At 46.1% G+C, this 25,288-nt stretch overlaps 1 protein-coding gene across 3 annotated transcripts in view; it reads right to left on the bottom strand.

The window, feature by feature from the left end:
- Nipped-A (Transcription-associated protein Nipped-A) overlaps nt 1-25,288 on the bottom strand; it is a 287,463-nt gene that overhangs the window by 193,171 nt on the left and 69,004 nt on the right. For all 3 annotated transcript variants that reach the window (XM_084595462.1, XM_084595463.1, XM_084595464.1), the window contains exons 18-22: nt 24,008-24,046; nt 21,118-21,214; nt 19,764-19,858; nt 7,639-7,804; nt 3,890-4,056 (exon numbers count right to left, since the gene is read on the bottom strand). In XM_084595462.1, the coding sequence (XP_084451588.1) occupies nt 3,890-4,056; nt 7,639-7,804; nt 19,764-19,858; nt 21,118-21,214; nt 24,008-24,046 (564 nt within the window). The remainder of the gene's footprint in view (nt 1-3,889; nt 4,057-7,638; nt 7,805-19,763; nt 19,859-21,117; nt 21,215-24,007; nt 24,047-25,288) is intronic.

Here is a 25,288-nt window from a genome sequence, read left to right as displayed (position 1 = left end):
ATACCTGTCGCTTGCCTCTGCCTTCGAGTACCGAATTCGCGTTCATGTTTTGTTTTTTTTGTCTGAGCCTGCCAACAAGCGCTCTTTGAAAATAATGTCCGCGGCGATCAATTAATCATAATTTCTCACTTTCGAAAACACCGATAAAAAGCGTGCCTCGAGCCAGCCTCTGTGTCAGCCGGGGCACAGAAAAAAGCAAAAATAAGAAACACCACTGGCAAAGGGCGCCGGCTTTGCGCGCACAGACACACGACCATCCCCCCTCGTCCTCACTCTCCTTCTCCCGCTCCGCTTGCACGTGCGGCTGCCTGTAGCATGCGCTCCCGAGCGGGCAGGCTGCGCAGACTCCGCGGATGCGCGTAGGTTTTGTAGTTCCTCTCCGCTCCGCTGGAAACCGAGCGCTGGCGTCGCGGAGCAAACTTCGGCTTTGGTTCCCTATAAGTGGGCTCGACTGTAGCAGCAAACAGAACACTTGCTGGTGCACTTCATAACTGAACACCCAGTCTGGCCTGAAGTGTTCGCCTATTATGACTTGAGAGATTCAAATGTCGAGTCTATCACTTAGATGCTCTAAAGTAGCAGCACTAATTTGGAGCTCAGATTAACGGGCACAACATTTCCGTTCTCTATCTTGTGCATATCCTTTCTGATCTCACCCCTATGCTGATAAATTCCTGATGAGCACTGGACAGTAGTGCCTTTAGGAAAGATAGATGGCACTGAAGGGTAACCTTCATCCTTCAGCTTTTTTTTACTGCATTGCCTGTTGCCAATAGTTCATTAACCTTTCTAGATACATTATATCTTTGCCCCTGGTGCTGTGACCTTGCTCCTGTGTCCTGCTAAATTCGACAGCAGAACATCAAGACAGCTAGTTTGGAGCAGTTTTGGAGCAATATTGCAGTTTTGGAGCAATATTGCATTTTGGAGCAGGATGGAGCAGGGAAAGCAGTTTGGAGCAGACTGGAGCAATTGGAGCAGCGCTTCCACCCCTGAAATCTACTCCACCTTGGGGAATTCCCCAAAATATTTGACAAACAGGACAATTAATGCATTGCAATTAATTAGGAGGTGATTATATAGAATCAAGCAAAAACGAATTCAGACATTTGCCGAAAGAAATGTCAAAAAAGATGCGCTTGTGGTGACGTCATGATGCGGTTGCCATGGCAACCGCCACCTGTGACCTAAAATGAGCAATCCAAGTTGGCAGCTCCCCCAACTTTTTAATATAATGGTGTCTCGCTAAGTAGCACAAACTATTAAAGAATCTGTGCTCAGCCATGTCAGCTGAGAGCTACAGTCGAACCCCGCAATAATGAAACCGCCGGGGAAGGAAAACCTTTTCGTTGTCGCGAGAATTTCGCTGTCGCGAAAATGGACAAATAAGCACACCCATTACCTTCCAGAACCAAGATTTAATTAAAAAAGTCGCTTATTTTGCTCTGCTTGACATTGCTGTGCAGGAGCTTGACGACTCTGGCTTCGCAGCTTGATAAGCTATGCATAGCTTCGTCGTCGTCGTCGTGGTCGCCGAGAAAAGTCGGATCACATCGAATGCATCAAGCACATCACGCGAGCTTACTTGCTTACCTTGTGCTTGGTTTTCGCTATCTTCGTCGTCAATCGCCTCATTTCCTTTGCGCACACTGTCGATAATAGCGTCGTCGCTGAATTCCTCGTGCACGATCAAGTCGGCGTCCGCACACAAAAAGTCCTACAGTTCAACAGCCTCTGGCACCATTGCATCTACACTGCGAAGCGCGTTCCATGCTTCGGTTAGTGGCTGCAGATCGTCACCGCTTGCAGCTTCCGGTTCTGCCAAGGCGTGCTGACCAGCTGCGAAACCGGCGTGCCTGAAGCAGTTCTGGACAAGCGTGGCCGAAGTAGCAATCCACGCGCCGGCAAGCATCTCCAGCGCCATGAAGAGGTCAATTTCCGTCGGTCGCTTCATTTCGATGTTTAGCAACATCCGCTGTATGAGCCTTCTTCGGTACGCAGACTTCACACTTTTGATAACCCCCTGATCAAGAGACTGGATAACGGATGTGCAGTTCGCGGGGAAAAAAATCAAGCGGATGCTCGTCAGGGCAACATCTTCAATGTGGTGAGCACTGCAGTTGTCCAAAAAAAGGCAGACAGATCTGCCCTGCTTTCGCATGTCCGTATCAAAGGCTTCCAGCCAGCTTGTGAATATTGCGCGCGTCATCCACGCTTTTTGGTTTGCAGTGTACTGGACCGGAAGCTTTCGGTTACGTTTAAAACACCGTGGAGTCTTGCTCCGGCCGATCACGAGGAGGGGACGCTTGTCAGATCCATCCATGTTAGAGCATAAAAGAATGGTGACCCGCTTTTTGCTCAGCTTGCCGCCATGGAATTTTTTTCCTTTCAGGTCTAGCGTTTTTGAAGGCAACATTTCATAGAAGAAGCCCGTTTCGTCCGCATTATAAATTTCGGAGGGCTCGTACTAGTCCATTATGCCTTCGTAACTTTTCTCCATCCAGGAAGATGCTGCTTCAGCGTCTACGCTCGCACACTCCCCCGACAACACTTTGGCGACAATGCAGTGCCGTGCTTTAAATCGACCTAGCCGTCCGGCACTCGCCTTAAAGTTGTCGTGCCCCAGAATGCACGCGTAGTCAATCGCCTTTTGCTGCAGGAGGCTTCCGGACAAAGGCACCTTGTTCGCTCTCTTGTCCAGGAACCACTGAAATACGACTTTGTCCACGTCTTCGTAGACCGGCGCTGCCAAAGTCTTGTTCTGAGCGCGCGCGCCGTTCTGGAGTGCCGCCATGATGCCATTCCTTGATTTCAGAATCGTAGAAAGCGAGCTGCACGGGATACCGAACTCCTCCGCAATATCAGTCTTCTTCCTGCCTTTTTCAGCTTCGGCGATAATTGCAGCCTTTTCCTGCAGCGTCAAAAACTTGCGCTTCTTTACAGGAGGCGGCATGTTTCCGACAGTAAAAAAAAAACAACAAAAAACACTGTACACAGGCAAGTCGCGAGCGGCACAAGGCGGATGGCGAGATCGGCGAGATAGCGTGGTCGCGTGGTCGGCGCACTAGCGAAAAGAAAAAAAAAGGAGGTTCCTTGCTCTTCCCCGGTTGGCCGGCGGTGTCGTCACGTGGCGTGAAACGTCACATACATGCGTAGTGGCCAACAGACAGGCTAGCAAAAAGCCGCTTTCAGCGGGCAAAAAAAAAAAAAAAATATGCTTTGCTATCATCATCATTACCGAACCAACCGAAAGTAAACAAAAATGGCTGCGCCGGTGCTTGTTGGCAGGTGAAATGAACGGGCTCGACTTGTCGGATGAGTGTGCTGCTGCAGTTTCGCCCATTCTATGTTCCCGACTGGCTGATGTGCCGAAAAAATGTTGCAGAACACTACCTCAAACTTTCGTTAATGCGGGACTGCTTTTTAAAAACCCTTCGCTGTTGAGAGGGGACAAATGCATTGAACCCTATGGGAGTTCGCCGGGGGCGCCAGAATTTTTCGTTGTCGCGAGAATTTCGTTCTTGAGGGCTTTCTTTATAGAGGGGTTCAACTGTATCACCTGCCAACGACATGCCCATGAGTTTGCGCTCACAATGCCAACACCAACATCGACGGCGGATTTTCTGCGCAACATATGTATCAGAATTAAAGCATGCCGCTGCCTTTTTTCCTCCTTTTTTAAAGAAGCAGGCAACAGCATGCCAGGTAGGAACACGACTAGAAAAAAAAGCTGACGCTGAAGCTAACTAAATTGTTATGCCGAGACTGGCCGAGCGAAAGGTTTGCCAACTCAGACTTTGAGGGTCAACAAAACGTTAATCTTATCCAAAAGTCACAGCTGCAGATCTGACAGGATGGCTGAACTGACAATGTGAAAGCAACCACGCACCTGGCTGATGAGGGTCTGGGAACCATTGAGCGCCGACACCAAGGGGTCCATGAGCATGGGCAGGTACGGCAGCAGGGAGCTGAGCCTCACGGGCACCGTCAGGCACAGCTCCACAAACAAGTCCTTCATGTGCTGCTTGTGAAGGCCACTCTGCAAGCCGTTCAGCCCTGCACATGCACAAACGTCCGTCCTTCAGTGTGCCAAAAGCATACGCTCAGCAAGACTGAACTCTGATGTGCCCTTCACTACTCTCCATACACAATTTACACTAGAGTCCGCCGTAACACACTGGCCACTAGTACATCGGCCACACAAGTCTGGACTAGAATGGCATGGTACGGTATGTGCAGTTTAAATGTCCGAAGGCTGCTCATGGGCTACAACAAAAGCCGCTGCAGAGGGTCACGGATCAAGTCTGGATGCCTGCGGAAAAGCGCTGCAGAGGGTCGGGGATCAAGTTTGGATGCCTGCGGAAACGTTTTGCAGACAGCCGCGGTGGATGCCTGCGGAAAAGCGTTGCAGAGGCTTGCGGATCAAGTTTGGATGCCTGCAGAAAAGCGCTGCAGAGAGTCGCGGATCGAGTTTGGATGCCAGTGAAGAAGTAACTGCTTCACTGTCAGAAAATGCTGATGGGCAGGTTTCTCAAACTGCGTGGCGTAGTATACCACTTTTAATCACAACTGTACCTCTACGTAACGCCACAAAAGTGAAAGCTACAGCGACAGTTTCAACCGCCACAGTGAGGTGCTAACAGTGCCGCTGTGTTAGCTGATCACTGTGATTGAGGACTTTCCCCTCGTGGCAGTTCGTGCTGCCAGTGTGAAGCACCTGCACACTTTAGTCAAACTTCAGATAACACAGCGCCAGCTAAGAGACAGTTGAGCAAAGACAGTTTGTTATATCAAAGTCAGGACCTGTCACAGAGTGCAAATACACATGCTTCAAAGTGAAAATTGTCGGTGAATTGTGAACTACCTACTATTGAATCAAGACTTTTGCCTGGGCTAGCTGGTTCATGGCTACATGGCTAAAGAAAAGCACGAAACAAATGAGGACGAAGAAACATGCAAACACAAAACGGGCGCTGTACGGCATCCTGTGTTTAAGAGTGTTTTTTCGTCCTCGTTTGTTTCGTGTTGTAACATTAAGTAATTTGTTACATGGCAGTTAGTTACAGTTAGATTTCAACTGTACTACTTGCAAAGTCTGCAAAAACCACGTCGACCGCATGACCTTAGCATGAGCTCCTTGAGGGCAACGAAAATGCTTGTATGAGAGTGCTTTCCCGGATTTAAGAGATGCACCATCATCAAATAAGAGACCTGTAACCCCCCCCACATTTCTAATAGTTCACACTGGCCAGTGGTGAATGCATGAAAAATTAAACTATGCCTAGCAAACACACTCCAAACATTGCAGCGTTCATTTAAAGGGGGACCCTTGTCTTCAGACAATATTTTTCATTTAGTGGTAGCTTTTTGTGCTGAATTCAAATATGCACATAAATTTCCTGTAAGCCATTTAGTTTTGAAGATATTGAGCACTTTATGCTCTTTGCATGGAGGTGAGCTATCGGTAAAACTACAGGAGTTACAATAAAAATTGATCTATCAAATGAATTCAGAGAATGCAAAAATTAAGATTGAATGTTCTGGTCCCATTTTAACCAAAGTTACAGCTTGTGAAAGTTCAGAGACCAAAAAGCCACCTGGACACTCCAGAAACCATGCAAATTCTAAAAACTTTCCTCATTATTTACCACAAATTCATTGATACTTTTGCACCCTACATGAGTTTACTTTTCTGGTGCAAAAGGAATTATAGCAAGTATCTTAAGTAGAACCAGAGATATTGCACCTCCAAGCATGTGCAGTCATCAATATTTTAATTTTGAGAAATTGAAGAAAAAAGAGTTGACAAATTTTTTAAGCACCAAAGCTAACAGTAACTCATTAAAGTGGGTTCTCACTAGCTTCCGATGTCAATGCATCATTTACCATCAATACAATTTTCCCTCAAGGAATGAAATTTCCGGCGAACGGAACGCATGGTCCGGAGGCCGCCGCCAAGACGAGTGCGTTTGCATCGTGACCTCCGCAAAAGTTGGTGCCAAGTTCTGGTGCGCGATCACCATTCTCACGTTCATGTTGTAAACGCAGTCGGCCTGCAACTAGTGATAAGTGCCCATTGCTCATCTTGCACTGTGTAGTATTCAGAAGCAAGTTTATTTCGACCGGATTTGGCATTCCGCGCAATCTTTATGTTTCGCGTTTCGCGGGACACTGCTTCGCGACTGCCGCTGCGGCCGGTCGCGACACTACCTCCCAGGCAATCTATCCCGGCGTGGAAAGCTGCACAGCTGCATTTGCTCATCTGCGTTATCACGATTCCGTACGCAGCAGGTCGTGCCACTCCTCGCTGTCGCACTGAGCACGACCGGCTATGCTACGCCGTTATCAAGCCATCGTGGACTCGACGCAGAGTGTCTGTGCTTTGTCATTGATTGCAGATAACCAGATGCAGCGATGCAGCGTCCCCAGCGCATTTATCTTCTCTCTCTACATTTTTTAGGCTAATAACGAAGCGTGAGTCTAAATATTGCGCATTTCGTGTTGTGGTTGCGACGAGGGAACGGCGCTAGGCCGACTAGGCATAACGGAGAGACCTTCTCAAAATGGCGCCGGACCACAAGCAGTCAACGCCGTCAGCCAACGAAAGCTCACCATTTTGCTCACGTGCGGGTGGGAGACCGATAGCAGCGTGTGTTTCATGCGATTTTGTTCCTTTGTTTTTCACTTTGGTGGGCTCACTCATGGTCGCCAACCGAAATATAGGAATGGCCTGAATCGCGATCTTTCGAACAACACCAAGATTATGCCCGCGGATCGCATATTTCTCTAACTGCAGGCGGTCGAAATTTGGCACGATTTGACCTCAGTTTAAAGGGCCACACGCGCACATTCTAGTCTTTGGAATGCTGTAACGCGCAAATTAGCCAATATTTTTCAACGAAACTTCGGAGGCAGCTGCGGAAAAATCTCTGAATCGTGAAAACGAGAAGATCAAAAATCCGATTTTCTGACAGATTTTCGACCGCAAAGGCCCGGGTCCCCCGTAACTCATTTTAAAGCCAAGCAAAATGTGCTGCTTGCACAAGGCACTATGCATTTCATTTATTTATTTGCCACTTAAAGGCCTGCAGCCATTATACAAGAGGGGGCATGCGTACAAGCTGACGTAGTGGCAGAACAAAGGAAAGAAATAAAGCAACACCATAAACAAACAAAGCAAAGAAACAGAATCAAGCAATCAAGTACAAGAGATGGTACAGCTACATTTCAACATTGTAGTGTGGTTAACGAAGTTCAAAATCAAGTATAATATGCAGTATCAAGGAACCGGTTCGTGAAACTACGAAAGCTGGCTAACTAGTTTATCGCAGACCATCTGACAATCAGAGCAGATGATTATAGCGTCGGGGAAAAATGAACTGCTCATGGTGGAAGTGCGGGTGCCAACACATAATGCATGTGAAACAATGGCTGTAGTTTAGGTGAGACGAAGTTCTTGGGGGTGGTTTAAGAAGGAATGGAAAAGGCAAAGACACGAGATTAGGCAGCATCTGGAGAGCACTGGAAGACAGAGGGTTTGTTTTAGTAAAGTAGCGCTAGTATTTCTTGATTACTGAGAGGCGATAAAATGAGCAGCTTGGTTTTGAAGTGAGTCTAGGTGCTAGATGCGTGGCCCACCTTGCAGCAGGGTGGGCAGCAGGGGCAGGAACTCCTGGTAGAGCAGGTCGTGGCTGCCCCCTCCAATGGAGCGGAAGAGGGCGCGCAGCAGCAGGAAGTAGTTGTACGGCTCCCGTGCACTGAGCGCCAGCTCCATGGACCGGTTCACAATGCGGTGCAGATGGGGCTGCATAAACATCACATATAGGTGTCTTCCTTTTGTTGAACCAAAGGCTGCTTCGGAATACCTACAGTAGAATCTCAACAAGTCTCATAAGGATCGCAAAAAAAATATCCCAAAATGATTAAAAATTCAAGGGGTGCCCTTAAGTCTCTTTAAGTGCAGTAATGCGAAAGCACACAGGAGCATCTTGCATTGGTTAGCTTGTTCTGTAGATTCTATATTGCACTGTTGGCTATGGCTTGGATTAGGGATATCACTAATGTGGCTAGTCATTATGCAATGTTATTAAGGCATTATAACCAAGCAGTCATGACTGGATTCTGCATCTTGCTTTTTTGATTTGCTACTTGGATTGTGCACGATTTGTTTGGATCAGTCTTTTGACCAGACATTCCGCGGACAGTCACTTACAAAGCACGCCACTGATGAGCCAAAAATGCTTTCGCATTAAAATTTGCATGCACAAGCATGAAAAATGCATTCACAGAGAACTGTTTACAGCTGATGGAATTTTCTTTACAGTCGCATGGCCACTGCTCACTACTCCCAATCATGACAATACAGTTGAACCTCGGTGAAACGAAGTCATAGTTTCCGGCATAAAACATATTGCGAATTTCGCTGCATAAATATTTTTGTCTTCCAGCGGTGCAAATTATATTGTGCATCCCTGAAACCTTTCTGTTCCACTTTGTTTTGCCTTCATACATTCGTGAGGCTGGTACAGGCGATTTTAGAAGAAACGCAAAAAAAACAAGCGGCGTGAGTAGTACAATAAAGCTTCATGAACTCAAAACCGCATACAGTAAACCCTCGTTAACTCGAAGTTGTAAAATCCGGGAAAAATTGAGATAAGCGGAGTTTCGAGATAAGCAAAATGCCGAAAATTCTTGGTGACAACCCCTGGCATAGCCTCCTTTATACGCTCTGTGCCTGTCAACTCCGCGCTCCACGGCCGTCGCCGCCGCTCCTCCTCCGTTGACAAATTACGCCGCTGGCTGCCGAGAGATGGCAACAGCGACGTAGGGTCACCTTCACCAGGCGAGTGCCGGGTGCGCAGTGTTGCAAAGCGGTCCGGATAGCCACGCGCTGCCGCTGTCTCGCTGTTTCGTGGACTGTTCTGTTGTGTGCAAGGTCATGCTTCTACTTTTCTCTGCCTTCGGGTGTTGCAGGAATACAGCATTGCACCAACTGGTAAGTGCCAGCTTTGCTTTGTCCTTGCGGCGATCGCTGCATAGTATTCAGCTGCTTTGAGACTTGTAAAATATAGTGACAGCACCAATGTGTTTATTAAGCGTCAATATACTGCAATAGTAATGTTAAATGCGCACCTGTGCTTTCTGGACTGCAATGCTAATTGCTTCCCCGCCTAGCTCCTCTGCGTAGTGTGTTAGTGTGCTCCTGCGAAGTTTTTTTTTTGCAGTATACGCTAATTACGAAAATTTGTGATAAAATAGAAACACAAGATTTACCTATTGTGAAGATGACTACTTTAAAGTGAGTTGAACCAAATCTTGCAAAGCCTATATTAGTTTCCCTTCTCGCACTCAACCGCATTAAGGCCTGTGAGAAATAATGACAGCACTGTGTTCATTACGCGTCAATAAGGTAATAATATTAAATGTGCACGTGTATTTTCTGGACTGCGATGCGAATTTCCTCTCTGGTTAGCTCACCTGTGTGGTACGTTACATGTGCTCCAGCACAGTATTTTTTGTTTCTCTAACTGCGCAATTCTGTGAAAGAATAAAAACACAAGCTTTGCCTTTTGTGACGATTATTTTGGAGTGATCGATCTTTTTTTTTTTTTTAACTAAAAAAACAAGGAAAGAAGGTTTGTACGACGCGCTGAATCATTGAAAGTAACAGCTGATACCAAAACTGTTCTCATTACAGATCTCAATGGCATACTGCGATGCAGTTGTTCCAATCATTTGTAAACCAAGCTGCCTTCTGAAGTGCTATCAGTGACAGCAGTCACCGTGAACTTTTTTTCCCTACTTGTGGCAGCTATTCATCACACCACTTCTACATGGTACTCTTGAAGCACAATTGCTGTTGTGAAATGTGTAAATAAATGCTGGTGCCTTTCTTTTTAAATTTTGTTTTATTGCAGCGCAGACTAGCATTGTAATTTTTCTATTACCATTGGCGCTAGCGGAGCAGTCATGCAGCTTTTCAAGCCATGCGCAATTTCTTGAAACTGCCTGACATAAAATGTCATATATAGCGTTGGTGTTATTGCCTAACAAGTATCATGATCACTTGTTATGCTTAGTGAATGTCGGCCTTACAAGTAAATATGCTGAATATGCACGACTCATGCTTAGGAACAGTTGCCCCGCTAGCGAATAACAGCGCGCCCGCCCCGCGCCAACATTCGTACCCGTGCGACCCGTGCGCCTCAACCCCTACGTCAGCGGCGCCCTCAGCGAGGGGACCGCGCAACTTTACTCGATGGCACCGCTCTGTTGTTTGCGCGGCGCGTTGACAGGCACAGAGTATAAAGCAGGCTATGCCCCTGGTCATCCGTCGCACGCCGCCGCCACCTGCGCCTATCGTTTCCGCTGAGGCACACCGCACGGAGCTACGGGACTCTGCGACAGAGCCACGTTTTCAGCGTTGCTTTGTTACCACCTTGTCGTCATTCCGTCAAGGAGAGTACAGTTACGCTATATCCCATTTCTAACACTGCACAGCTTGAAATACAATAACACTGATAAAATTTTTTACACATCACGTTTAAAAAAAGAAAAAAAAAAGGTCGCAGCGCAGTGGTGTGCTGCTACAGATGCACACTTGCATTGCAAGAAGTGGCTTTCTCCGGCTTTAGAAAATTAACAATATCTAGTCAAACTAGCCTTTTTATTTTCCTTTACTACCCTACCAAGCTTTTACTGAATCGTCTCAATGCGCTCCTATATGCACGGATCAGACGAAGTGAGCATCTGCAAATTCTTCGCTCAAACCGGACTGAGAAAACAAACTTCGTTCGCAAAACAAAACAAAACAAAACAAAAAAAGTTGGGACTGAACTTGAGTAGCTCAAAGCCTTCTGCGGTTGGCTGCCTCGCGAGCTGCTTCCGGGTGAGACGCGAAATTTTCTAAAAACCCAGAACCTGAGCGCGACAGCAACGAGCGAAAATGCTGTGGCGGCTTGGCCTGTCGATGCTCTACTGCACAAGGGGAGCTTTTGTAATAAACCCAAAAGAATTCTCAGGAAAAACTGAATTTTATTATTTTGGAAGTCATACTTGCCTGCTTCGCGTTGGCATTCGGCCCAACAAAACCATCTTCGAGTGGCTGGACGCATCGCATAAGCCGTTGGTCGCCGCTGCTGCATTCAACTTTGTTTCGGAGCAAGCGTTGCGGACACCACATATACAACAAAAATCAACGCTTCATGCACATAGCATGACGAAACAGAACCACACAATCACTAAACCGCTCTTGCCGCTATGCACGTGCGAAGGGCAACTGACCAAACCATGCTGAACTGGCTGAACTGACAGCCCAATAAGACCGATCAGCCCCCGCGCGCGCGAGCGGTGCTCACATGACTGCTCCCAAGGCGAAAAACAGCTGCGTCTGCGGGAATTTTGTATTCACTCTTCGAACTTGACTTAGTATAGGAACAAAACGCTCGCTCTGAGCCCCTATCACCTTTCGGTAATGACCTTTGCATTTGGTTCTTCCAGTCAAAATTTCGAGATATCCGCATTACGCCCCAAAAATGCTTAGAGATAAATGGGAGCTAATGCATAGCACCAATGGGAGGTGAAGGCGCGGTGTGGAAAATTTTGGACTGAACCGATTTTTCGACATATGCGAGTTCGTGTTAACGAGGGTTTACTGTACCTCAAAATACAGCGTTAGTCCAGGTTTTCTGTAGAGCCGAGCAGCTTCCCACTGAAGCTGTACATTTAGGTATAACCCACTAAGTATTTTCTGACCGAATTATTTATCTCGAAATCTTGATTGATGGCTGGAAGTATAAACGGCATCACTGAAAATTATTACAAGCTTTGAAATGTTGATATAGTGATAACCACAGAGCAGGCGCTTTCATCAAATACGAAACAGAGCAATGTTGCGGGAGTTCATTATTGACTTCAAGCAACCCTGCGACCCGTCATGGACTCTCGTGCGCTGATTGGAACGAGACATACAAGTAGCAGGTTGCTGCGAAATAGTGCGTATGCTTCATTTAGCGTTGTGAACCACTGTCCATGTTTTTTGAAGCACAGACCTTAGGGCGCCGTTGGAGCGTGGATTCTGTTCACAGTTCATGGGGCCGATAACAATGAGACATGGCTTAGTTTTGCTTATGACGTTTAAAGTCCCAAACTAACATTGGCTATGAAGGATAGTGCAGGGATCCGGAAATTTCAACTCACGGAACTTGTAACGTGCACTGACGTCGTACAGCCCATAGACAGCTTGTGTTTTGCTTCCAACAAAAAGCATCCTCCGCAGCCGGGATCAAATATGCACCCTCTGGATTAGCAGTCTAATTACCGGCCACTGCAGCGGGGCGACATGGGCTTATCTCAATCACACAAGTATGAGCACCACGATTAAAAGAGAACGAAATGACTGTCTAAACCTTTCTTTGCATGCCAGCAAATATATTAGATGCTTTAGACAACGTTACGCCAGTCAGAACGTCCTTCTGGACATCAAAAGCCACATGCTACAGTCAAATCTCGATATAACAAATCAAGCTGGACCGTTATTTTGAAATATTGTTGTAATAAAAAATAGTTATTTCCGTCTACCGCGTGCAGGACACACGATCACACACTAAATGACACCAATACAGCACATCCTACTTTGCGCAACACCTCATCGGGTACGTGACTGTACCGAGCGATGAAAGCACGAACTTTGTCTATGTGCAAAAAAATGCCAGTTTTACATGGCCTCATCTTCAGTGTTTCTTGAAGTTTGAAAATCTTGTCTCGGCCTTTCAAAATGATTGCGGCGGTCGATGGGGCAATGCTAGCTGTCTGCAGGCCGATTCGCTTTTTCCCTGCGTCGCTTTCTTCCAGGGGAAACTGCCTCTTATCTTCTTGCCACCTTCACTGGCTGCATTCATTGTCCAATATCCCACAAAATTGCGATAAGATAATCTGAGACAAAAAAAATACATTTTCGACCAGCAAACGACACACAACACAGAAAAAAGGCAGGTGGCTAGGCCTGCTGGCTACTGCCACAACTTTGTGATGGAGCTAGGAGCTGGCACTAGGTATGCTGATGATGATAGTTACAGCCCATGGACCATATATGTAGAAATGGCAGTTTCGGTTTCACATGAGAGTTGCGAGCTGCAGTGCTGTTAATTTTAGCCGAATTCATAATACTGCTGTTCCTAGATTAGAGAAGAAAAAATAAAATACCTATGTTATCCTGAAATATACGCTACATTGAAATTCGTCATTTTTAAATATTTCTACACTGAAAACAGAAAACATACTGGGGACTTTTAAATTCGTTAATGCAGTGTTCGTAGTAACGAGATTTGACTGTATACGAATGTCCGAGTAGATGGAGCTTCACTAAGGGGGAAAGTTTCCCTTTCCTTCACTGTGTTGCATTACCAACATGCCGCACACTTCTGTAATACGTAAAAAAAAAATTCATTTTTTATTTCCAGGTGGTAGAATTTGTCGAAATTTGCTTTCTATGCTCGTAAAGACTTCAGACTGAAACTTCAATGCAAAACTACTTTGTTAAATTGAAGGAAAAATTAATGAAAGCAAGAAGTTGCAACGAAAAATGTTAGCTGCATCACAAGCTTTGCAATATTGCTGTTTGCTGTATCGATGTTCAACTGTATGTTGGTCATGTGCCTACGCTCACTTATGATGCTGGAAATCTGATAACCTCGTGTCCATGCTCTTAAGGCATCAGCTATGTGTGGGCCACACACCACCGCTCACCGCATTCTGTACGTGTACAGCACAACTAGCTATCACAGAGTCACCAATGAGCGAACCACGTGCTCACGCTCACTACTCCCTCTGCGCACCGCATAACTACTATATATAAATTGGAATATAAGTCTGTTTTTTCTCAAAAAAAAAAAAGCTAAAGTCACCCCTTGTCTTATGTAGTGATCTTTAGCAGAATTTGAGGCAATCTGGCAACAAATGGCGCGCCTGCTCGTGAACGGACAGCCAAAACCGTATCGACATCCTGCAGTTACTAGCATTTTTTTTTCCCGTCCCAAGCGCACTTACCTTCACGTGTGCTCTTTCGTTCGACCTATGAGAGCATAAAATGCCGCTTTAGCAATAAATAACAGCATGTGGAGGCAGTTTACCGTGGCGTTCCAGAAAAAGTGATGTTCACCAAAGCGAACAACATAGCCGCCCTTTCAGCGACAGTTCGGCGTTTCAGAAAAGAGTGTGCGGTGCCGTGGACAAGATCAGTTGTTTGCATGCCCGTTCGTTACCTTTTTGTCTTAATTCAATAAAGTTTATTCCCTCACTCAAGAAATGCTGCGTAAGCAACACGCTTGATGGAACTAGATGACACACTCTGGGAGATGGCGAGCAGCAAAGAGTAGTCTTGTAACGATGTTGCTGGAAGTTCGTAGTGCAATGGTAGCTCCGGTGATGCAGAAACACAGCCGATATTGTAAATATATGCGCTTCTCCACTTTTTTTTTTCTTGTTTTATTTTTTTTTTCCCCTTCGAGGTAAGGAGGCGACCTATATTCACACTTGACCTATAACATAGTTTATATGGTTGTGATCGTGGCGTTGGCTATACAGTTGAACCCCGTTATAAGAGGCACGGATGTAAGAGACAATCGGTTATAAGAGACACTCTTCACCCACTTGGTTGGTTGCCCTATCTCTCCCATTAATTGGACCTCTTTTGTAACAGACATCGGACATAGAAGACAATCAGTTATACAGTCGAACCCGGATATATCGAACTCGAAGGGGATTGCGAAAAAGTTCGATATATTGATAATTCGATATACAAAAATTGGCTTGTGACGGCACTTACGATGCAAAAAAACGATACCGTATTTGCCGTGTAATCAACCCATTCGCATAATGAACCCTCTCTCCACTTTTGCGCCCGAGAATTTGAAAAAAAAAATGCTTTAAGGCCAGCTCGCTCACATGCAAGCGATTGAGCGATCTCAGCGACGAGCAACAGCAACAGAGCGAAAAATTTCCAACTTGTTGGAACTGCGTCCCGCTCGCCGCTCGAGCCAGCGCGGCAGCTCAAAACAAGGTTTCTGTGTCGCTGCGGCAGAAAATCGCGAGCGTTTTTGCTTGCATGCCGATGGCGCGCGTCACTCCGTTTCGGTCGTCGCATCCACAGCTCATTTCTTGGCAGCGTGCCAAGATGCTGCGCAGCGATAACGTCAGGGTGCGCTTATCTTTTGATAGCTCCTGCGGTGGCGGGGAGCGAACTTGGCAGAGTGCCCGTGATGGATTGATTGCACAAGCCTGGTTCGATTTATCACGCCGCGCTTGGGGCGGGCGTCATGATCGCAGCAGCTGACGGCGTGCTTCCGTTGATTCATATATGCAAAAATAAACGGCTTCCGCCAGAAAAAAAAAAAAAATGCCTGCCGCTTCTTAACGTCCGCAGCCGCCATATCTTACGCTACGTCGTGCGTACAGCACAACGATAAGAAAGAATGACTATCGGAAAAAAAAAAACAAAAAAAAAACGAGCTGCCGCTTCTTAACGTCCGCAGGCGCCATAACCACGTCAGCCGCCGCGCGCAGAGGGTTCGCAACACACGCTGGAGAAAGCGTCCCACGTCTGTCCGAAAACGGGCTGAGCTGGCTTGGCGCATGCGTAGCGCGTGCTGAAGGAGAGAGCTCGGCAAAAAAATGGGCACACCCACGCACATGGCTTGCAAACGTCATGTGTTGGCGAGCGGAAAACGATAACTGCAGATGCGCGCGCCTTTGGGGAATGGGCGCGGCGCTGTCCATAACTGTCCCCTCTCATTCCTTCCGTGCGTGGCTTGAAAACGTCATGCGGCAAACAGCCAAGAGTGATGCGATCGTCTTTGGAGAAGGCACACATTCCAGTGCGTAGTGCGGAGTTCGATATATCGAACGACCGGCAAAATTGAGTTCGATATATGACGCGGCTTTCCTATACTTTTAGATGGGATTTTCAAGGGGATATTCCGCGAGTTCGATATAACCAAAATTTGATATATCCAGGTTCGATATAAACTGTAAAGAACAAATTATCCTTGCATTCTGGTTAACAATCTCTCTTGTAGCAGACATTTTAACTTTCGATGCAGTGCCATCGGTCGCTAATCGCAGTTGGGCCCATTGTGGAAGCAAAGGGGGACGATAGAAGTGCGCAGTCACTATTATAAATTCTGCAAAGCCAGAGTGGGTCTGTCAGCTATAAAATACCGACGAGAAGCCCCTGCAATCGAATTGCAACATAGGAAAGCACTTAAACTTACAGCTAGCGCATGGTGGCTGTAGCCACCATAGCGTCTTAGTTGGCGCGAACAAGCCATGAAAGCGAGGCAATCGCCAAGCCAAGCCCAGACAAGCAGCGCGCAAGCGGCCGCACACATGCTTTTTTAGACAGCAGCATCGCAGTTAGCATCAATGAAACTTTCCTGCTACTGCGCTTAACCCTAACTGCGCCGCCACGACGCGACGCTGCTTTTTAGGAACATTGTGAACTGGGCTTATCTGTCATCGCTACCGTTGTGCAACGTTCACCATCGCCACCTGGCTGCTTCGCTGTTACCACGTCCCGGGCACCTAGTCAGCATGGCGGACTGCTCAGTCAAGCGCCGTACTAGCCTTACGGTCGCGAAAAGGTTGGACATCATAGCGGACCTCAACAGCGGGATGAAGCAAGCAGACGTCGCCAGGAAGTTTGGGTTGTCACGCAAGACAATCAGCGGAATCTGGACTCAGCGAGAAAAGATCATCAAAGAAGCACCAACTGGGGCAAGCAGGTCCAAGCTGCGTAAGTCGTCCCATCCCATACTAGAAGAAGCGCTTCTCTGGATTCAAGACGCACGGAGCAAAAACATTCCACTCAGCGGGCCTTTAATTCAAGCCAAAGCCAAGCAGCTTGCGTTCGGTCTTGGCATTGAGTTTGAAGCCAGTCAAGAATGGTTTGACAGATTCAAGCATCCTCATAGTATCAGCTACAAAGCTATTTGCGGTCAGAGCAATGCTGCTGACGAAAACACCATCAGGCAATGGAAGAATGAGGCGCTGCCGTCTTTATTAAGCGGATGGAAGGCTTGTGATGTGTACAGTCTTGACGAGTCTGGAATATTTTTCAAAATGCTCCCCGGCAAAACATTTGCCTTCACAAACCAAAACTGCAGTGGAGGCAAAAAGTCCAAAGAGCGCCTTACAGCTATGTTCTGCACTAACATGCACGGAACTGAGAAAGAAAGAATTTTGGTTATTGGCAAAGCTAAAAACCCAAGATGCTTAAAAAACTACTCCATCAATGTGGAGTACACAGCTAATCAGGCTGCATGGATGACGGCAGACATTTTCAATAAATGGCTGACAAGCTTTGATGAGAAGATGGCGAGAAAAAACAGGAAGATCTTGATGTTTTTGGACAGCTGTTCGGCACATATGAAACCCCCGTCATTGAAAGCTGTTCAGCTCAGCTATTTCCCTCCAGGCTGCACCTCTCTGCTACAGCCTCTGGACCAGGGGGAGGGCGACTGCTCTTTAACATGCTGCAGAAGCAGGAAACAACTATCAATGTGAGGACAGCAATTGAAATGCTGACTCACTCTTGGAGTGACATCAAAACGAGCACAGTGAGAGGGTGCTTCCGAAAAGCGGGTTTTAATCTGCAGCAGGAAGGGGACACTGAAGATGAAGACATGGAATGTGGAGATGAGGAGCCAGAAACTTGGCCAATCATTCAAAGTAAATTTGAAGAGTGCGGCACATTCCAAAGCTTTGTTGAAGCCGATGACAATATTCTTGTTGCAGAAGACCTCACAGATGAGAACATAGTCAGAATGGTGCAGGAAGAAGACCAAGAGGATAGTGCAACGGATGAGTCCGACAATGAAACTGATTCTGCACCACCGCTGACTTCTGGTGAGGTCATGTCAGTGCTCGGGCAAGTGCGCCATCACATACAGCTTTGGCCCAGTGGGCATGAAGCTCTTGGTCTTGCCACGAAGCTGGAAGAAGCTGTGCTAAAAAACACTGTAAATGCAGCCATGAAACAGAGCAAGATTGAGAACTATTTCACCCGCAAAGCAGTGTGAGAAAGTTCTGGTGGAAGGAATGTGGATTGTATCCAGTGTGTGGCTGTCGACCTAGCAGGTCATAATATGAATCCAAATGATAATAACCTTTTTGCAACAGGCTATACCAGTCTTTTGTGCTTCTTTTAGTAATAAGGTACTTACTTTGAAATAAGGGCTGATCAGAGAATAAAAAAATGGTACCCTGCTTATAAGAGCCCTCTCATATAAGAGACAAAAACTGCTCTCCCTTACATGTCTCTTATAAAGGGGTTCAACTGTATAAGGGCAGTACTTGAGGGCGCTGTCGCAGGTCATGATTCCTGTCGTCCACAGTGGCAACAAGGAGTGCTCGCAACATCCAAAATTCTGGGTGCGGCAGACATAACGCAGACTGGCCGAAGAATTAGCAAACTCATGTCAGCCTGTAAGGTCGCATCAAAAATGCTCACATCCTTGAGATTCGGTCGTATCACGTCACGTGACCTCCGCATAGAAGGAGAGCCCTAGTGAAAGCCTCGGACCAGCACAAGCCCAAAGCGGTCCATAAACTTGTAATAAAGACAGCACGATGTCACACCAGAAGACACTACATAACATACAATGGTAAGGAGGGCATAGTACATTAAGTAAACCCTCGTTAACACAAACTCTCATATCTCGAAAAATCGATTGAAAATGCTCCACGCTGCGCCTTCACCCCCCATAGGTGCTGTGTATTAACTCTCGTTTATCTCGAAACATTTCTCTGGTGTAATGCAGATATCTCGAAATTTTGACCGGAAGGACCAAAGGCAAAGGTGATAGGGGCTCCGACCTTTGTTCCTACACTAAGTGCCGAACACGGTTACGTTCGAAGAGTGAAAACGAAATTCCCACGGATGCAGCCATTTTTCCACCTTGGGAGCAGTCACGTGAGCGCTGCTCACGCGCGAGGACTGATAGGTATTATCAGGCAGTTGGTTCAGTTCAGCGTTGTTCAGTCAGCTGCCCTTCACACGTGCATACCGGCAAGAGCGATTTAGTGATTGTGTGGTTCTGTTTCGTCATGTTATGTGCACGAAGCGTTGACTGATTTTTGTTGTTTATGTGGTGCCCGCACGCTCTGCAACAAAGTTGAATACAGCGGCGGCGACCTACGGCTTATGCGATGAGTTCAGCCACTCGAAGACGCTTTTGTCGGGCCAAATGCCAACGCGAAGGAGGCAATAATTACTCAGTTCTTCCTTCCAAAATAATAAAATTCAGTTTTTCCTGAGAATTATTTTGCATTTATTACAAAAGCTCCCCTTGTGCAGCGGAGCGTCGATGGGCGTGAAAGCGCCGCCAAAGCATTTTCGCTCATCGCTGTTGCGCTCAGGTTCTGGGTTTTTAGAAAATTTCACAAGGCACCCGGCAGTAGCTCGCGAGGCAGCCAATCGCAGAAGGCTTTGGGGTAGTCAATTTCCATCCTGGCGTTTCTTCTTTTTTTTTCTTCTTTTTTCTTTTTTTTTTTTTCTGTGAGCGAAGATTGTTTTCCTAGTTCGACCTACAGGTGCTCACTTCGTCTGATAGCGCATCGAGACAATTCAATAAAAGCTTGGTATAGTAGTAAAGAAAAATAAAAAGGCTAGTGTGGCTAGATATTTTCGAAATTTTCGAAAGGAGAAGAAGAAAGTCACTACTTGCAATGCAAGTATGTGCATCGCAGTGTATATAATATGCACCGACCTTGAGCATAAGTTCGTTTTCAGCAGCGAAGAGGGACACAGAGCCAAAGACCAGCTTGAACAACTTCAGGTACAGGTTTGACTTGTCTGGGTTGGCTGTAATAAAAAAGGAATGCCCCATACACACACACAAGTGACTACACAATGTATGTATGAACAGCATAAGGGCGGATGTGCCACTACACAAGCTACAAAGCCACTGCGGGCCCATTCTGTACACACATTCCGTATAGTGGGTAAAAGACAAGTATATACTATGCATTAAAATTGTCCATTGATCGATATGCATGCACGCTCATTTCATTTCAAATTACTTAACAAGTGGGAATAGTGCCTACTGATTCTGCCTAATTGCAAGATCAGTGGTTCCTCATGCTATTATATTTTGATACTTCACTATTCCAATTGCCAAGTGGGGAAAACGTGGTTGAATCGCAAAGCCTGCTCTCGCATTTGATTATATTTTCAAGATTTGTTTACAGAGTGCGACTCCACCTAGACCTGGTGCACTAACAGAAAAATGTTAAGCTCCTTCCTGTTCCACACACTTCCACTTTCCTCTATTCAGTGCTTCCCAACATTTCCCCCTTCACAAACGAAGCCCCCAGGGCTGTCAGTCAGAGTCTCGTTAGTGGCAGAGCTTCATCCTCGAGACATGCACAACTTGTGCTTTCCGCAAGGGGCGGGGAAACTTGTTTCAACTAAAACGCGCAGACACAGACAGTTTCTCAAAAGCAGGTGTCTGGTGTCTTGATTGCTTGCACAAATCACGAAAAATGTACCAGAAAAGGATGTGGCTCATTTTAAATTTATTTCCAAAGAAATATTGAAAGGTATGAATGAAAGGTATGAGTCATACCTGCCACCAGTACGCTACCATCATTACAACTATGGCGGCCACTACAGTGTTGGCATGCAACTCACAACAGCCTGTTGGGTTCCTCATTGTCACTTGATCAGATTGGGTCGGACCATATGTTTTTGTAGGCAATACCATTACTGGCCCAATATGCAACAAAAGACAACGCTCTGAAAATTTTGATGGCAAGACGTTGAGGCAACTGGGCATCTGGGCATCTGGTGCAGCATTCGGGCAATATCGTGTTTTGGAGCAGGATGTAGCAGAGAATGCAGTTTGGAGCAGAATGAAACAAATGGAGCAGCACTTCCACCCTTATCTTGTTCCCAATTTACATCTTTTGTTAAAAAAAAATACACTGTGCACAAGCCACTGTCAAATGCGGCCTCTACAACACAACAACTACACAGAAGGATAAACATATTATAGGAACACCTTTGACCTGTTCCAAAAAAGAAAAAGGTAGCCAGTATTCGCAGAAGGCATGAACACTCACCCCCCATCTCTTCCATGCGTTCCAGCAGGTACTCAACCAGGATGGTGGCGAAGATGGGAGACGTGGCACGGTTGGCCAAGAAGAAGTTGGCCACAATCTGCGACAGAACCGAGGCAACACCACTGACAAATGGGCTCGTAGGTTTGAACAGAATTCACATTTTATTTGAAAGTGTGGCAAAAAAGGACCGAGAGCGAATCAGAAGGCACAAAAGTGCACACCTTATCACAAGGCCCCCATGAACCGAGAAAGAAGGGAGAAGTAAGAAAGATTGGTGCAAAGCTCCTAGCAACAGGAGAGTGAAACGTCAAACTTGTGCCTTAACAGAGTGCCACTCCTGCTTTCCTCTCGCTCGCAACAAGCCATTTATTAGACCTTACACTATTCTGGAAACTGGCACACAAGTTCCACAATATGTATGATTGACGGTGAACAAAAAAACTGTCGGTTGACCCTGCTTCCATTCTTACAGTTCAAAATTTGAACACACACAACTCTGCAGTGGCACATTCAGGAACAAAAACTCCTGTCCTCATTTCTCCCCGCCAAGCATTATCAGCAATGTCCAATGCTCACAGAAAAAAAAAAAACATTAGGGACGCTCCTATCTGCAGCTTCTCTTGCAGACCCTCGCTCGCTTACATACTATTAGCAACTCACTTAAATCGCCAAACCCTTAACTTATGGCTCTTTTAGCACACGCATACAGCATTCATTCGTAAGCTACCAAATTATGTGAAACACCACCCAACATAGATACCTATAGGCAACCAGAAGCGGCCAGGCAGTGCTAGTGGAGCACAGCATTCAGCGCCACCAACGGCGGCACTGAGTAATTTGAGGCAGTCGGCGCGGTCAGGTTCCATTCGCGTTGTATGGCGGGAAGCATACCAGCTCTTACTTTTTACAGTTTTAAGGCAATCGAATGTCTTGAGAGCTACTTCCGAACACCAATACTGGCGAAAGGACACCACCTGTTTGAGAATGGTCATGTTTAGAAAATGAACAGTGTCAACATCGTCGCGAAGTGCGCGCTGAGCAGCCGTGCGCACGACTTTGAACTTGACGCGAGTGAACGGACCTCTTTTTTGCAACAATATTTATTGCCTCGGGGCATCAGTGGGATATGTGATCAAAAATTAAGCAATGATTAAATGAATGGAAAATGCTGGCTGATGTAAACGCTTTTCATTTACCTATTACGCATGTTCACACCTCAGTGCTGAAAGAACCTGAGAAGAGACTGATCGATTGTTTTTTCTTTTCTTGCTGTTTGATTACAGCAGCATAATTTCCTCGCGGTTTCGCTTTACAGTTTAATATCATGACGAAGACTTTTGTTCGTGGTGCGCAGCTTTCGACAGGGCCACGGAGGTTACAGGAAGGCAGGTGAGGTTACCGCCAGTTGCAGCATGCCTCAACAAAAACCGGTATGCATTTTGAACCTCCGTACATCAAGGATGAGGAAAGCCGGCGGGCAATACTGGCACTTACTGGAAAAGCTTCCATTGAAGGTTGTTAGAGTAATGATTTTTTACTGTTGCTATTAATGATAGAATGGTCTACTATCTGGAACAAGAAAGCTTGAGCAGCTTGAGCAGTAAGTGCAATAAATGTTTGGCGTGGAACTATAGAACGAAGTTCTTGCACACATCGCCAGTTCGACTTTTTCAGCACCTTAACCATTAGACTGTTTTTGCTGTACGGGTACTACAGCCACATTCCGTCCCACGGCATTTTTGCCGAACGGGTACTGCGCTAAACGCATAGAGTAAAAAATTTTCACACACTGGGGTTGTTTTCTTTTTTCCAGAATAAACAGTCAAAGGGTAAAGAACTTTACAGGTAATTATGCTTATCCAAATCTGTAATTGGAAGCTTTGAACTTATTTTAGCTTTAAAATTCCAAATAGGCACCCCATTTTTTTTTTATTTTGCCTCCTATGAAATGCGGCTGGAATTCGATGCTGCAGCTGAGCGACTTGCTCTTCTGGACATTACGTCCTTTAAAAGAAGGACAATGCCACTCAATCCTGCACAGCATACACCAGTAGACACCAAATTTAACACGCAGCGCATTCTGAGGAATGCTCCAACCAGCGTGTGGCACCCCGAGTCAGAAGCATATACCGTTTCCTCCGCTCAACAGGCAATAGTCTTATTTTAACCCCTTGGCGTCTGTACGCCATTGACCCCATAAAAAGCGAAGTTCAGTTACATTACTCTCTCACAGCCACTATCCTCTTGTCTCATCATTTTTCCCAGGTTCTCCCCAGCAAGCGGTACGCTTGGGTCCTCCTCGCGATTGTGGCAGTCTTTCTCACCGCCCCTGCGTTTACTTTTATTCTTGTTCTCATCTGTAGTAGTCGAAGCATTGCAAGAGACTGCTGAAGACCACTGAAGCCACTAAATGAGTAAATCCCACTCAAAAGGATACAAAAATGCGAACACAAAAGGAACAAGCGGTCGCAACGTACATGGCGTCTGCTTCTAGGCAGCCTAATTGTTAGCTCCCATCGGGCGCAAGGTAGCGCCACATGTCTCAGCAAACTTCATTGCAGGAAGCTTATAAAGTAGCACTGCTTTAACCAAGCCGTACGGATGTGCGTGCGTGGTTTAGGAGTAGCTTGTCTTACTGCCCATGACTCCCAGAAGATTCGATTCCCATTTCACCCTCCCACCTCAAAGAAAAAGCCAGAGTTCAGAGCTCCTGCCATGTAGTACAGTCCCGTGATGTCGCACAACCTGCCGACCAAACAATGCCTGGTTGTGTTCCCCGCCAACTACCCCCTGCCAGAGCCATGATCACAATTTTCCACTCACAATGCTGACAACACCTGCCGAAATGAGGCCTTTCACACTAATACGTCAAAGAAAGTCTGCCACTCACCTGGAGCGCAGAGTTCTTGTTCAATCGTTCGACCACATACTGCAAGAGAATCACAAAGGTCAGTAAATACAAACAGCAGAGAGTGCCCTTCTTGATAGATACTTCAAATTAGGGTTCACAGAAATCAATCTCTTTAAAAAGCCAAAATCCTACTGCTCTCTTACAAGTTGGTCCAGATAAAGCACTGGTACATGTGCAAAAGAACCTTTTAACAGCTTCTAGCAACAACTAAGCTGCCCACTCCTAATCAAGTAGAACACGAATAAAGTACAATGTAATCTGCTTAAAATGATACCAAATATAATGAGTGTTATGGACGTAATGCTCATAATATTGCTCATAATGACCAAATTCTTGGAATTGATCAGTTTTCCTATTGCCCCTATGCAAAAATATACCATATATAACTATCGATTACTGGTGGCATATTGGATACGATAGCTTTTTGGCCACCCGGAAGATGTTTACGGAGATATTTCATCTGAATATTTGATAAAAGAGTAAAATGCTAGGAAGAGAATGACATGAAAACTCAGCGCAAGTGCTGAAAACAGACCAGCATGGTGAAATCCGCGAGGGGACATTGCGAACGGTTAGGAAATGAGCGCTATCATCATCACAATTACTGCCTGTCCTTGGCCGTGCCACACAAAAGGTGCAGCTGTATCGCTATCACCTGGTTGTGCGCCTATGGAAGATTGCATCAATGAAGACAATAGCTCTCGATGTGAAAGAGCAGAGTCACCGGGATTTCCAGCATAGTTTCAAGGGTGGAAGCCTCACGAAAAAACGCGGGCATTTGCACTCTAGGATTGTAATGACCATCAAGGCCGCGGATGTCTTGCAGTTCACTCAGTCGCTGATCAGTTTCATGCACGCAAAAAAGACTGTCGCCAGCGCACACTACTGATAGCAATGATCACAGCGATTGTCAAGCTTCAGCTGCCACTCAAGCAAGCGCGAATTTCACTTTCATAAGCACGTTTATACTATTTTACGGCTATTTATGTATCCTGTAATAAAGTGTTCAGTGCTCTCTATGATGATTCACGTTGTTCAACCTGATTCACTCATCACTGCAAGAAGGCAAGAATACATGCTGCTGCTGCTGTGCCCCTGCAGGAAAAAATGTGTTTTGCTGCTTTTTTATTTTTTTGCCGGTCCAGATATAATAATTTCGGATTTTCTGGCTTTCTCAATGTCGTTATAGGTGACCTGAACTGTAGATCAATCCAAGTAGAAGAGTGCAATGACAGTTTCTCAGTTAAGCTCAAAATATTC

The sequence above is a fragment of the Amblyomma maculatum genome, chromosome 2 (assembly GCF_055883805.1).
Source record: "Amblyomma maculatum isolate TAMU_Amacu chromosome 2, ASM5588380v1, whole genome shotgun sequence".
In the NCBI taxonomy this organism is placed as follows: domain Eukaryota; kingdom Metazoa; phylum Arthropoda; class Arachnida; order Ixodida; family Ixodidae; genus Amblyomma; species Amblyomma maculatum.
Note: the sequence above shows the minus strand (reverse complement) of the source record. Positions and strands in the feature narration are given on the sequence as shown.